Source organism: Staurois parvus, unplaced genomic scaffold (genome assembly GCF_062004578.1).
Source record: "Staurois parvus isolate SC_StPar_1 unplaced genomic scaffold, SC_StPar_1.0 ptg000832l, whole genome shotgun sequence".
Classification (NCBI taxonomy): Eukaryota; Metazoa; Chordata; class Amphibia; order Anura; family Ranidae; genus Staurois; species Staurois parvus.
In genome coordinates, this window is record NW_028318628.1 from 4,941,226 (window position 1) to 4,956,916 (window position 15,691).

The 15,691-nt window shown below is 41.9% G+C and overlaps 1 protein-coding gene across 1 annotated transcript in view; it reads right to left on the reverse strand.

Annotated features, from left to right (window-relative positions):
• NCAPH2 (non-SMC condensin II complex subunit H2) overlaps positions 1 to 14,886 on the reverse strand; it is a 45,074-nt gene extending 30,188 nt beyond the window's left edge. Inside the window, exons 1-5 of the mRNA XM_089655333.1 lie at positions 14,758 to 14,886; positions 9,850 to 9,966; positions 8,334 to 8,435; positions 5,540 to 5,595; positions 312 to 390 (exon numbers count right to left, since the gene is read on the reverse strand). Coding sequence (XP_089511459.1) covers positions 312 to 390; positions 5,540 to 5,595; positions 8,334 to 8,435; positions 9,850 to 9,957 — 345 coding nt within the window. The 5' untranslated portion in view covers positions 9,958 to 9,966; positions 14,758 to 14,886. The remainder of the gene's footprint in view (positions 1 to 311; positions 391 to 5,539; positions 5,596 to 8,333; positions 8,436 to 9,849; positions 9,967 to 14,757) is intronic.
• Positions 14,887 to 15,691: the final 805 nt, after the last annotated feature.

The window sequence follows — 15,691 nt, forward strand, 5'->3', positions numbered from 1 at the left end:
ATCAAAAAAATATTAGATATCAATTTGTCAGATATTCCTTTATTAACTTGGTAAAGAGGCCACACAAATGTAGCTTACATTTAACCCATCATCCAAAATAGCAATTTCACCTTCCTCCTGATTTATACAATGTTTACATTAGAGATCTGCAGCATAAAATGATTATTTCTATATATTTGATCTTTTCTATATAAAAAGAGGTGACTAAACCAACATTTCCCAGCACGCCAGCAAACCTTTCCAAGGCATCCTGTGCTCAGGATCAGAGCGCCTTGAAAAGCACATCCCACAAATAACATACACTTCCTCACCTCTTCTTCATTGTTGTTTGCAAAATTTGCATCTTTGTCTATTCCGTCCAGTCCTACAGAAGCTGGCTGTTGGTTCCGCCTATATAAATAAAAATTTATCACAATCACCCATAAGGAAACAGAGGTCTACCTTAAAAAACAAACAAAAAAAAAAAAAGACTTTTTGGTTATTGAAAAGAGCTGGCGTGAGTTATATAATGTAGTGCTAATTTGTTTACAATTGCAGGGCTGGACAAATCACTGTTGTCCATTGAAATAAGTGGCCCTGTTCACGTCTAATGCCAGCTAGAAAGAATCCCTTTGTGGTACTGCAGCACTTTCAGCTTCAGTGAGCTTGACAAACACCTGCTAGTGTAATATGAGGCACAGTGCAGGCTGGCACAGGCCCTGGAGAGACCTAGGGAATGAAGGCACAGACTGAATGCGGGGCCTTGCCACTCCTCTTATATCCCTGCCTGCAAGCAGCTTGAGCCCCACGCTCCAGTTCCAAAGAGCTGCACTGCTGATGAACAGCCAGTCAGGGCAGAGAAGAAGAGGGGAGACCAGAGAAGCATCTGAGGAAGAAGAGTTTCTTCACCTTCTAGAGCAAGGAGATATCAGGAAAGGAGACAAGAGTCGCCATATCAAATCGAGCCTGCTGGAAGCAGCAAACAGGTAAAGATGCATCCAGAGGCTGGAAGGACTATCCACGTGAACCAGAAGACTGCTTGAGAGGCCAGGTCTGAGTGTGAGGAGCCTCATTCTCACTGCACACTCAGGGTCTGAGCTTAATGTCCCAATTTCTGCAAGCCTGTTCTTATGCGTGTCATCTAAATTTTCTGTTGTCACAGCTGCACCTTTCATAATATTCTTTTGTATGCTAAAAAAAGAACAATGCACCTCAATGCAGGAAAAGGTGTACATTGCAGTGCAGTATGGTGTGATCAGGGCCCGAACGGACCCTCTTAGTCACCTAAAAAGTTCAACAGAAGAGCCATTTTCCTCACCTCTTTGGTGGCCCGTGTCTCCTATAGTCAGCATTCAACACATTCAGGAATGTCAGATGCCTATGTGCCCCTTCTGTGATCAGTGGTTTTATCTTTTGATCCCTAGGTCATTTCTGTGTAATGTACTAGTGGTCAGATGATGGAATCACAATATTTTAGTGGAAGGGCATGGGTACCTGACACTGCAAGAAGTGTGGAATCCTGCAGAGTCTGACAGATCAAAACTAGGAGACAAGGACCACTATAGAGAAGAATAACTTATCTACTGCAGTTAACTGCCATTTAGTTTTCCAAGGGTCACCTTAAAATATAACTAACGTAAAGCTTTTTTCCCCAGATTTGAGACTGGTGAGGGGCTAGAATCACTGTCAAGTTTTTAGTGCCTAGTCCCCACTGGGGAGATTCACTTTAATAGTCCTTATCACGAATGTCACCAGGAATGAATGATAGGCTAAATCCAATATTTTTAGTTACCACCAGAACAGGAATAGTATTTAGAGATGAGCGAATCGAACCAGGCGAAGTGGAATTAGTTTCGAATTTCAGGAAAAATTCGATTTGCGGCGAATCCGAATATTACCATACTTCGGGTGCGCGAATCGGATTTTTCCCGATCAGCCGGCAAAAGTGTCCCTGCAGAGAGCTCCGCTATTTCTGACAGTTCTCTGACAGTTCCTTCACATGTACAGCGGTTGAAACATTGTATCTATTTGTTTCCATTTAGGATACAGATGTTTTTATTCGGAAACAGATACAATGTTTCAACCGCTGTAAATGTGAAGGAACTGTCAGAGAACTGTCAGAAATAGCGGAGCTCTCTGCAGATACACTTTTTGCTGTACTGGAATACTTCTTCTTTTCATTCTTCTTCTTTTCATTCTTCTTTTCTTCTTCATGAAAAGAAGAATGAAAAGAAGAATGAGAAGAATGAAAAGAAGAAGAAGAAGAATGAAAAGAAGAAGAAGAAGAAGAAGAATGAAAAGAAGAATGAAAAGAGGAAGTAGAATCTTTTCATTCTTCTTTTCATTCTTCTTCTTTTCATTCTTCTTTTTTTCATTCTTCTCTTCTTCATGAGAAGAAGAATGAGAAGAAGAATGAGAAGAAGAATGAGAAGAAGAATGAGAAGAATGAAAAGAAGAATGAAAAGAATGAAAAGAAGAAGAATGAAGAGAAGAATGAAAAGAATGAAAAGAAGAAGAATGAAAAGAAGAAGAATGAAAAGAAGAAGAATGAAAAGAAGAAGAATGAAAAGAAGAAGAAGAATGAAAAGAAGAAGAAGAATGAAAAGAAGAAGAAGAATGAAAAGAAGAATGAAAAGAAGAAGAATCTTTTCATTCTTCTCATTCTTCTTCTTTTCATTCTTCTTCTTTTCATTCTTCTTCTTCTGAGGATGAGGATGAAGAAGAAGAAGAAGAAGTAGGATGAAAATAAGAAGAATTCCAAGCCGGCAAAAAGTGTATCTGCAGAGCTCCGCTAAGTGTATCTGCAGAGCTCCGCTATTTCTGACAGTTCTCTGACATTCACATTTTACAGCGGTTGAAACATTGTATCTATTTGTTTCCATTTATGGAAACAAATAGATACAATGTTTCAACCGCTGTAAATGTGAATGTCAGAGAACTGTCAGAAATAGAGGAGCTCTGCAGATACACTTTTTGCCGGCTTGGAATTCTTCTTATTTTCATCCTACTTCTTCTTCTTCTTCATCCTCTTCTTCTTCTTCTGAGGGTGAGGATGAAGAAGAAGCAGAAGAAGAAGAAGTAGGATGAAAATAAGAAGAATTCCAAGCCGGCAAAAAGTGTATCTGCAGAGCTCCGCTAAGTGTATCTGCAGAGCTCCGCTAAGTGTATCTGCAGAGCTCCGCTAAGTGTATCTGCAGAGCTCCGCTAAGTGTATCTGCAGAGCTCCGCTAAGTGTATCTGCAGAGCTCCGCTAAGTGTATCTGCAGAGCTCCGCTAAGTGTATCTGCAGAGCTCCGCTAAGTGTATCTGCAGAGCTCCGCTAAGAAATAGCAGAGCTCTGCAGATACACTTTTTGCCGGCTTGGAATTCTTCTTCTCATCCTTCTCCTCCTCATCCTTCTCCTTCTTCTCATCCTTCTCCTTCTTCTCATCCTTCTCCTTCTTCTCATCCTTCTCCTTCTTCTCATCCTTCTACTTCTTCTCATCCTTCTCCTTCTTCTCATCCTTCTCCTTATCCTTCTTCTCCTTCCTCATCTCCAAGGGCATTTAAATTAAAGGTACAGTGTTCTGCACTAATATAAAGGCTCTCTGAAGCCTAGAAACCCTTTTTATAAGTTAAATTCGCAGCGAATAAATTCGCATCGAATCGAATTTCTTCCTCAAATTCGGCGAATCAGCCGAATCGAATTTTTGAATAATTCGCTCATCTCTAATAGTATTATTTGTAGTGCTCATATAAAATGACCTGCTGCATGCAGTGACAAACAGAGCCACCATGTCAGATAGGCTGTGAAGTGCTGGTTCCATAGGTTTTTAATGCAGGCTGCTAGCTGAGTGAAGTTTGTACAGGCCTGATATAATTTAATACAAACATCATTATTAACATTTTGTTACTTATATTTTGCAAATGGTTTATTTTAATGTGTTTTATGCTCTGCTATTTTATGTACAGTAGCATTGCGTATCACAGTTTATCTAATTTTATCTACTTTTCTTCAATTTCTTTGCTTGGAAATAAGTTTCAAATTTGGAGGTGGTACATGAAAGAGAAAAAAAACTGGCAACAAGGCAGATGTCTAGTTTCAACGCTCCACAGCCAGCATTTCATATATAGGTTAACTGACAATCTGGATTGCTAGCTGACACCTACAAAATTCTACCTCCCTGTCTTTACTAAAACAGTGTCTTGTGTCTGTTGCATTTTATAGAAAGTAAACTAACACAAAACAGAAGGGACGGCAAGATCCTTTAACTGCCAGGAGACTTAAAATGCAAACCCAATCTTACCAGTGAGTGCAAATTTATGTTAGAAAAACAAATTATATACGCCATATGCAATTTCGTGTGCTGCATTAGGCATCATAAGAGTAGCACATGGAATTAAAAAAGTAAATAAATAAATAAAATAAAAAAAAAAAAAAAAAAAAGAAGTGCCTTTTTTTTCCTTTTAGAACAGTGCAACACACGATACTGTACACTGTGCTGCAGTGTGCGTGCGTATTGGAGGTGCACTAGGATAACATGCACAATGAAAAGCACAGCAGTGCATCAACTAGTTTAACCTCTTCACGACGGCGCCTCCCGGACCTTTAAGGGGTTTCAGACGTTGGGAGGCGGGGCTTTAGGTTCATGTGACCACCATGATTCGCTGTCACATGATCCGAAAAGGTTCCGATCGCAAAGGGGAGATCGGGACCTTTCCATGAGACACCAACATATGTGCTGGGAGCAGCACGTATGTGTTTTCAAATGGTACACAAATATGCGGCTGCTCGGCGTCAAGGCCCAGCTGCCAAGAGGCCACATTTTGCGTATGGTCAACGTCAAGGGTTAATGCAAGTTGACCGCAATGCAAAAGGTGTGAACGAGCCCTGATCTTTCAGGTTTGGCTGATGCTGGAATATGTAACTTAACAGTTTTTTTTTTAGGTGACTCTGGCTGCAAGATGTTCCTTGTGCAGAGGTAGTTACCAGGAGGAGCTCCTATATTCTGTTGGATTTATAATTTATATCATGAAACTTTCAACGAGAAGAATGATAACACCTAAAGGATATTGACTGCAGCATCCAGAACTATAAAGGTCATATCGCAGCACTGGGGTTCAAGAGTTGTAAGAAGCCACACAGGACCCAAACCTATATCAGATTAGGGTGGACTAAAGCTGGGCATATACTAGTAGATTTTCATATGAAAATTATCAGTACATTCAACGACTTGACAAAAAGACATTGGAAATTTAATTTACTTTTAGCATTCAATTTGGAATTAATGTAATTTCCTGAACAAAAAACACTTTCACGGTGTGAGAAAATTTGTCACCCTGCTCTTTCAGATTTTCTCATCACTGCAATTGAAAACATACAATGATTTCATCCCATTAATAATTTGAAGATTGAACGAATGTTCCTGAAAGGAAAGCTTTGGAATGAACTTCTTGTGTATGGCTACCTTAAAGTGTAACCTCTGTTATACTTAGGAAAAAATAAAATCCACACACACACACACACCAACAACATGAAACACTAGACAAAGAAAAAAAAAAAAAAAAAAAAGATACATACTTTTTATTTGATATGAAATCCAAAGCTTGATAAACCAAAGAATAAAGGTATTCCACCTGTGTATGGATGATAAATAGATCTAATGATTTCACACAAAACATTTTTCACAACATCCATTGCAAGAGTCAAAGCATAGGTTTCCTAGTCCACTGTCTGATCTGGTGGGTCCCTACAGCTACATGCTATTACATGCCTAGAAATTCTTACATGCCACATTGAAATAAAGCCTGTATAGATACTGGAACACATAATTACAGGCTTACTAAAGGGGTTGAGAGTCTTCACTCAAAAAATTGTAGCCGTGTCCACTTTGAATACCCAGTCAAATGTAGAAAATAAACAGAAATTTGCCTTTTCACATTATAGGAAACCAAAGTAAATCTTCAGTGAATTTACTGAGTGAAGACTTAAAGTGTTACTAAACCCACAACAGTAAAATCAGTCTGTATATGCAGTAAAGCATGCTTGTTATACTCACTGTGGAACCTAATGGGCTAATCCTCTGCATTGTAAAAAGGATGTTTTATCCACTCTTCTCTGATGCTTCCCTTCTTCTACTGTCCCCAATATATCTCTTGACAGAACAGAGGCTTGGAGGCAAGCTGCACATGCTCAGATTGGTGTGTATTGCTGGGAAAGTGCAAGTGATCAGCATAGGACCAATCAGCACTGTCCAGGCAGAGGGTAAGGGGTCCTGCAGACTCAGAGGGGAGAATGAAAACTCCTCCTACATGCTTTAACCAGTGCTCTGCTGGACACTGATAGAAGTTACAACACTACACTAACTGCTGATGAAAAAAGGTATTTAGCAGTTTATAGTTACTAAAGTGATTGCATTTCCATGTTCTGTGTACTGTGGGAGACCAGATATACTGAATGCAGGGTCCTGGGTCAAGTAATAATTTAACTCATTTAGTAACTTGCTGATGAAGCCCAGGACAAGTTTCAAAAACATATGAAAGACCACAGCATGAAACTTCATTTTTTTTTTACTTTTAGATTCATGCTGCATGCCCTAACAGCTAGTTAAAGCAGGATTACAGGAATTAAATGTTTTCAATTAAACTTTAAATCTGTCTATCCATCACTCTTCTCCATGTTGTCCATTCAAAGAACACTTTGCAGTCATTGAAGGAAAAAAAAACAAAAAACAAAAAAACACAACATTCTATAAATGGCAGAAGTTAAGAGCGAGCATTGTCATGTTCATTATATATATGGCAAGTCATTCGACTGTATGTAGCACTGACTACTACAGTGAATTCCTGCATCCCCAGCAGCCCTCCGGATGCGATAAGACTGAGGACTGAGTGGGAGTGCCCCTTTATTGTGAAGATGCCATGCCTTTGGACTTGAGGGTCCAGTTCTTCTTATGCAAGAGACATAGGCTTCAGCTTAGAGCCCAAGGCTTGTTCTGACCACGTTTCATCCCAGTCATTCCAACCCAGTAAGGACCCCTGAGAACTGGTCTCGGAAACCAGAAATGACTGCAGATAATTTCACCCTGAACACAAAGGAACTGGAGGATTGTGCCTCTGAAACAGTGGAAATAACCAAATAGGGCATTTCAAAACCAAGTTAACCCTTAGGGAAGCTATTGCAGGACAAACAATGTAGCAGGTACTTCCTACCTGGAATATGGGAGCCCACCCCATCATCCTCCCCCCCCCCCCCCACCTCTTCCTGCACAGTGCCATGGCTTGCTGAGAGTTAATAGTCTGTCACCAGAATAATAGGGACAGGCACCCTGCTGAGGAGTGTCTGCCAAGGCCAGACATCTATGTTGCAAGTTTCCCTACAAAAAAAAAAAAAAAGTGCTTCAATATTTGTAGAGGCACCAGTAATTGCTGCCAAAGGCTGCTGTGCAAGTGCTGCTCAGGAATGCAAAAGCTCTGCCAATCAAATGTGCACACATTATACTAGCTGCCCAAACACATTAGGGGACTGCCACAAAGGTTCTACATAAAAGGAACTTACATCTCTCTAGCCATAGAGATGGAGGCCCAATCTTTACCCCTCAGGGTGGGCACGCCTCATAGGGCGGGCGCACCTCATAGGGCATTCAGGGACCTGACTACCCCTCAGAGGACCACTGCCCTTGACCTGTATAGCACCCTGCCAGAGAGGTCACTGTATTTGGTCCCAGGGCTATAGGCGACTGATCCAGATTCAGCCCTTTCCTTTCCCAGCAGGAGTATGCAGAACAGGCCATGGTATCAGGAGATTAACAGCTAAACAATATAGTATGTGTAACTGAAGCAAAGGACTATACTGTTGCCTGTGGTTCCAGCTACATACAACTACTGGCAGGATAATACAGGCATCCCCTAAGTCTTGCATGCAGATTTAGTTCTTCAAATTTCCACACTAACCATAAAATTCAAGGTGATGTGCGGGAAGGGGTGGCTAGAATTCATATGGTACCTGTGTAGTCTGCCTTCCTATGCTCCAAGGATGCTCGTCACAGTTTATAGCCAATCAGGTTAGACATGTACAAACGCAGTTGACTTCATAGCAAAGATACAATGACAGAATTGGTCTCTTTCTAGCAGATACATAATCCCATATTTCAAATTCATTGGGGCACTTTACAAAAAAACCAAGCCTGGTTGTTTGTGGCTGGAATGGTCATTTGTTCACTTCAGCTTAACAACAGGATTACTTGCATATATTTAGAAAACATATAGAGCTGCTTTATTCAGTTACAAATAGATTATATTATGTAGAAATTTGTTAAAAGGACATGAGTTACTCATTATTAAAGTAACTTTTTTGTCAGAAAAGTGACACTTGCCTTTTTACTGTAGATACATGCTGATCCTTGAATCAGGAGAGCAGCTTCTGCAAAGTTCATGGTGGTTTTACCTCCATCAAATGAGATGCATATTTGATCTAACTATATAAAACAGGAAAAAAAAATTTGTACATTTAGATGAAGTCTTAAAAAAACAGGTACTAAAGACATATAGACAACCTAGAGTAGGCGACAGCTTGTTGATCGGTTTTACATCCCTTAAAGCTGCACTTATGATTATGCTTGATAAGCCTTCATAACCACGCTATGCAGATGTGGAACAAAAGCATTCCATTTGTTATTATATCTTCTCATGGCATGAAGTCTACTATCTCTATCAAAATCTCAAAGTCCTTGCACTAAGCGCCATTACATATTTCTTCTACCTTATATAGACCCAAGTTCAAGTATATGAGAAAATTAGTTAATCTAACTTTTTTTTTTTGTTCTGCTCTGTGTTCCAAAGAGCTACATATCCTATGGTACCTTGCTGCTTGCAAGCAGTAATTCTTGTACTGAAGGTGCTACTGAAAACTCGTCCTCTCAGCACCTCTGTAGATCAGAAGGCCGGCTCTGTGAATTCTGTGACACATCAGTGCCTATTCACACGACATAGTGAATATGTGTCAAGTAAGAAAATGTGTAGGGAACTTCACAGAGTACATATACAAAGATTGTTCAGATTAACAGAAGTAGGCAAGAAATAGTAGAAATTACAATTTTTCATTTTGACCATAGCTAGACTAACTTTCAAAGTTATTCAAGGGGAGAGAAATACATGGGGACGTCTGCAGTTTAGTTAGTGCCACCATCCTACATTAGTAAATTGCGAAATATTTATACTACTGTATTAGGAAACATGGCTGACAGTTGTCATTTCTGTCAAGAGTTCTGTTGACTCTTTGCAAGATGCAGATGAATGCAGCAAAAAAAAACAAAAAAAAAAACAAAAAAAACACTGGTGCTGGAGGATGGATTCAAAAGCTTAACTCCAGGAATATCCAAAAGTTATCTTTTTCCCTACACTACACAGGTTAAATATCTGTTATGTCTAGGTGGTTACGTAAGAATTGGTAAGGTATCACTTACCTGTCACCTCCTTTCCTTGAAGCTCCTGTTTGTGGCAGGCGCCTCGGCCTCATCACGCACAATACAAGGGCATCGACCTTGTATTGTACGTTGAAGAGGCTTGAGTGAATCCGACAACAGCTAGTCTTGGCTTAATGAGGCAGTTTTGGGGGACCAATCACAGCACTGAAGGGACCCTGCTTGAGCGAGGAAAAAGGTAAATATTTTTCCTTATTCCTCTATCCCTAGACATCATGGGCATTTCACCCTTGCAGTGCAGGGGCCAGAGTGAATTGTTTTTATACTTCTGGAGTTGGGCTTTATTTTGTTAATAAGATGGAAATTCCATATTAATAAGTCAACCATGTAACAATAGTGAAAATAATAAATAGTAGAAAGTAGTTAAAATGACAGACAACACCATCTATGAGCACTCATAACAACCTACCTCTTCCAAGTACTCCCCCAATTGAGCAGCTACATCCACCTCCCAGTTTTTGGTCAGATCCCTGATTGGTTGCAGCAGGTGAGTGAATCTTGTTTCCGCATCTTCCATTGTTTATAACTATAAATGACACAAAGGACCAATGCATAATTATATTGATAAATCACAAACACAATATGACTCAAATTTTTTCCAGCATCATACATTACACCAGGGGTAGGCAACCTTAAAGAGGTGGAGATCTACCTGAACAACATGGAAGTCAAAGATCACCAGACACAGTGTCGCCTCCTCACACCTGATTTAAACCTCTAATCGTGTCGCAATCGAGTTACATTGCACAGCAATCATGGGTTTAAATCAGGTGGTGAGGAGGCAACATATCGCCTCTTCACCACCTGCCAAACACACTTGGATCGCTGGCCGAATCACTGGATCTCTGAAATGTTGTCAAAATGGCAACCTTTGAGCTGGATCTTCATCTTCTGGAAGAGGGTATTTTTGGGGGTTGTGCTTGTTGAAGGACAAACCCAGCCTATGCACATCTGTAGGGACACTGGAGATGTGGAGCAAACATAGCAGCTGCAGCAGCCAACATTGACAAGCCAGGCAAAATCATGTCTGCAGGGAGGAGAGGGCTGCCATGTTTGCAATAGCACCAGCAGAAAGGAATGCAGGGGCGCTAGGTAAGTAAATGCTGCATGGCCAGCTCTAGGGATGTACTGTGCCCCCCAGATTTCAATTGCGCTCCCCCACACACAGGCTACATTTTCACCAGCGATTAGGGCCAATGTGAATTGTAATAGCAGTTGCACCTGCGGCTCTCAGCGGGTGGGTGCAACTGCTGAGCCCCATTCATGACAGTTCTCTGGCAGTTGTACCTATTCGCAGCTCTCTACACAGCTAGTGATAACCTGCCATAATCACTGCTGGACGCACTTTGTTTGCATACATCAGCGATCACTGCAGGGAACTGCTGGCTGCTCTGAGAGCTGTGAATAAGTGTGGCTCCCAGGGACATGTCATAGTGAATGGGCCCATCAGTCACACTCACATGCTGAGAGGTGCAGGAGGTACTGCTAATCAGCTATCCTGTTTAGTGTATTTTATGTGCAGCCCAAGACAATTTCTCCTGTTCCAATGTGGCCCAGGAAAGTCAAAAGTTTGGACACCCCTGAGGTAAAGCTACCTTTCTTTTTTAACCCCCCTGGCGGTATTCCCGAGTGTAGCTCGGGGTAAAGTTTCAGCACCACAAGCGGTAACCCCGAGCTAACCTCGGGAATACTCTGCAGCGCTGCTCCGGGATCCCTTCTGCACTTACCTTGTCCTGCACTCCCCGCGATGCCCCTCCTGCAGTGTGCCCTGCAATGTCCTCCGGCGGATGCCGGCATTTGTCTTCTGGGTTCCGTTCCCTGCGACGTCAGGACGTACGGGGGACGGAACAGCGGGAAATTTGAAAATTGTAAAAGTGACATTCACTAAAATAACATAGTAAAACATTACTGTATCAAACCATTTCACATACATTTTGCTCCTAGTGCTTTGTCCTGTGCCCTGCCTGCATTTTTACTGTTCTTTCTGCTGTGAAACTGAGAAACGTCCATGGTGTCCAAAAAGCGTCCCTTTAGGTCAAAAGCGGAGTTAGACCGGCTAGAGAACAGTGATAGTAAATTAGAACTACTGATAATGATTCGTGGGGAAATTCGTCATCAGACACTGAAAACGATTTAGCGATTTTGCTAAGTGATGTGCGAACTTGGCGCTATATTTCAAATTTCAGTGTTTTTGGTTTGATTATATTATTGAATTAAATTATTATTTTTTATGCTTATTTATTAAATTATAATTTATGATTTTGTGTTTCAAATTTTATCATACCCGGGATGTTTACTAGACTCTTGTTCGGACAGATTTTAGTGAGTTATTCCTAAAAATTACAGGCCTACAATAAAAAAAATACATTTCCATGCAAAAATGTACCACTTTGAGCACAGAAATATGGACATAATCAGACCGGTAGGGAGGTTAAGCAATGGGAAAACACAGATACTGAAACCAAGGTAACATGTCTGAAAAACTACTAAAAACCCCATTTCCTTAGGTCAGCTTTTCTCCCCACTATATTGCTATTAAACGTTCCCAAAAACATTGCATTGTGAAATAATGGTACAAGATGTCTGAATGGCACAATGGGGCAGGAGAGTGGCGCAACTCTTCACTGTACCAGAAGCTGCCGTCAACCCATAAGGCACCAGGAAACAGCCGCTCAGGACAATATCCACAGGCTGTGAAGAGAGACGAAGAGCACATTTTTACAAGCATCAGGACATTTACACCCCCTGCTCCATAGAGGAGAATGGAGGGTCACATGAGGTCCGCATGAAAACCTGACAGGCGGACCCAAACAGTGCGCTCGTGTGGAAGGAGCATTAGTTTACTTCACACCGCCACACTGCACTGACGCTCTGAACAAAAGTGGGATGTGTTGCATTTTTGCCCACAGATTTGCATAAGACACATTAATGTGCGCCTGGTGAGAACGAGCCTCTAGATCCCATTCACACCTCCAAGTTCTGGGAATGCATGCAGAGAAACACATTTTTGTGCGTATTTCTGAAAACACGTATTGCGCTTGCTGAGTCATTATTTCCTAATAACACCCCAAACGCGGCTATCAGACGCATTTTGTCACACCAATATAGGCATTACAAAGATGCACGAGGCTCACAGACACAAAAAGGTGCAGGAGCTACTGTTACGCGTAGGGCAGACTGTTCAAGTGAATGAGCCGCCCTAGGCTAGTGCACTTTACACAGGTGTGAATGGGGTCTTAGTGACCCAGGGCCAGTTCCCACTACATGCGTTTCAGTAGCTTTCTTTCTGCATCCAAAACGCACAGGAAGTAGGTTATATGGTTGTCAATGTCATAGTTCACATCAGTGCTCGCAGTTCCAGTGCATTCTGGTTGCAGAAAAAAATAAGTAGAACAGGCTGCATTTTTTCTGCACAGAACTGTACTGGAACGCGGTAAAACACATCAAAAACACACCGGAGTGCACCAAAAATGAACTGGAACACATGTCCCTATTTAAATTGAAGAAAAGGGGGGGATGAACTGAAATGCTTAAAAACGCACTGGAACTCATCAAAAATGCACATGCTGAAACGCATACAGAGCACATCTGAACTGCGTTTCTATAGTGTGAGCCGGCCCTCAAAGCGTTGAAGCAAAATGATCAAGACGACCAAAAATCTAATATTTCTAATGGAGGTCAGCAATGGCCGTAGGTTTGCCACCTCATCCCTTTAAATCCGAACACATATTGATTACACAGATTCTGTGGCTGATTAACCCTAGGTTCACACCCAAGCGGTTTCCTGCAGCATTTTGCAGAAACGCACTACAGTCCATTTACCAGGATTTCCTATGGGACACGTTTACATCTCTGCGTTTCCACCCAGTGCGTTTTTTTTTTTGAAAGGTCAGGGACTTTTTTCCAAATGCAAAAGTGTTGCGTTTTTGGTTCTATGGATTGCAAGAAAAAGCATGCAGTGTGTTTTGCGGAGTTTTAAATCTGCCTAGCAACAAGAAAAAAAAAAAAAAAAATGTAAACCACTGCAGAAACGCAAACTGCATAGATGTGAACCCAGCTCAGATTCACTTGGTACCTTATTTGCAATAAACTAGCCTCAGAACCTGTGTAATTAACCGCTTTCCTGCACCCCTATAGCAGACATACTGCTACAGAGCGGCAGAGTTGCGCAAAATCACGTGTATATATACGTGATTTCGCATTTCCAGGTAAGAGGCATGTGCGAGCGCCCTACTTGCGCCGCCATTTGCAGCCGCAGCTGTCAATCACCGGGTCCCGGCCGGTGATTACCAAGCATCTCCGATAGGGAGGAGGACTGCTTTGTTTACTAACAGTTCTCCCTGCCAGCTCGGGCACACTGCTCTGGATGGTTGCGCACAGCCATCCAAAGCGGTGTGATTACAGTGAAGCACACAGACACAACCCCCTAGTAAAACACTCCCTGCACACAGTTGACCCTTTGATCGCCCCTCAGGTTAACCCCTTCCTGCCCAGTGGCATTAGTACAGTGTCTGTTTTTTTTTTAGCACTGATCACTGTATTGGTGTCGCTGGGGATGTCAGTAACACCAAGTCAGTTCCCCCCCAATGTCAGAATGTCTGTCGCAGTCCCGCTATAAGTTGCTGATCGCCACCATTACTAGTAAAAAAAAAAAACAAATCCCAGTATATACACCGCCATTTGTAAATACTATAACTTTCACGTAAACGAATTAATTTACATGTATTGGGATTTTTTTTTTTTTTTTTAGCAAAGACACATTGCAGAATACATTTTGGCCTAAATTTATGACGAAATTTTATTTTTTTTCAATTTTTTTAATGGACATGTTTAATAGCAAAATGTCAAAAATAGTGTTTCTCAAAACTGTCATTTTTAAAGCGCAAAAAATAAAAACCGCACAGGCAATCAAATACCACCGAAAAAAAGCTAAATTCGTGGGGAAAAAAGGACGTAAATTTTATTTGGATGCAGCGTTGCATGACCGCGCAATTGTCAGTTAAAGTAACGTAGTGCCGTAAAGCATAAAATGGCCTGAACAGGAAGGGGGGGGGTTAGATCCTCTGGAGGGCAAGGGGTTAATGTGTTCGGTTGTAAAGGGATGAGGTGGCAACCCTGAATGGCCACCATCACTGTTACCTCATCCCAGAAGGCGAGTGCTCGGCCACCAATACTAATCTAACGAGCCCACTGCAAACCAATACAGCTAAACCAGCCGGGTAATATCTCCTCATAGCACCAGTGGACGGAGAACAAACCGCCATTCATTGCCATCGTATCTCCTCTACACACCGCCCGACCAGCCTACTAATCTCACCTCTGTCAACCTCTGGTCCGCTTACATACAATATTACAGAGCAGCCTAAAAAATAAAACCCGTTCCTCGTTTCCTGGTCACGGCAACCTCCTGTACGCCATTTTTGTTTTTCCCGCCTAGTCCACGTCTTTCTCACGCTTCGAATTCCACCAATCAGTTGCCGGGAGTTGGGTGTGCTAAGATGGCTACGAGATGGGCTTAGTAAGATGGCTCCCCCCCCCCCTTCGTACACTGCACGGAAGTGGCCAACAGGATCCCTCCTTGGTTTCCTGAAGGATCCATTGCGCCATCTAGTGATTAGGTGCGGAAATGCGGCGCTGTCTGCCTGCAGCCTCTGTTCTGTCTCCCTTCTTCCATAATTGATCCAGGCGAACGGTATAGAAAATTAACCACTTCAATACCGTACACCTTTACCCCCTTCCTTCCCAGGCCAATTTTCCGCTTTCAGTGTTGGCACATTTTGAATGACAATTGCACGGTCATGCAACACTGTACTCATAAAAAAAGTTATCATTTTTTTCACACAGATAAAGCTTTCTTTTAGTAGTAATCACTCCTAGATTGTAAGCTCCAAGGAGCAGGGCCCTCCTGACCAGGGGCGGACTGACCATTTGGAAACTCAGGCACCGCCCGAGGGCCCAGGGCCAGTAGGGGGCCCCATGAGACGCCCCCGGTACCTTTTTTATAGGCTTTTTTTTAGCTTGGGCAAGGATACAGGGGCCCCATGATCCCCTATTGCCCGGGGGCCCCATGAGTTGTCAGTCCGCCCCTGCTCCTGACCCTCTTGTATTAAACTGTATTGTTGCTGTATTGTCTCCCTTTATATTGCAAAGCGGTGAGCAAACTGTTGACGCCATATAAATCCTGTATAATAATAACCACTGAGTGTTTCATTTTTTGCTAAATAAAAAAAACGAATTTTTTTTTTTAAAAA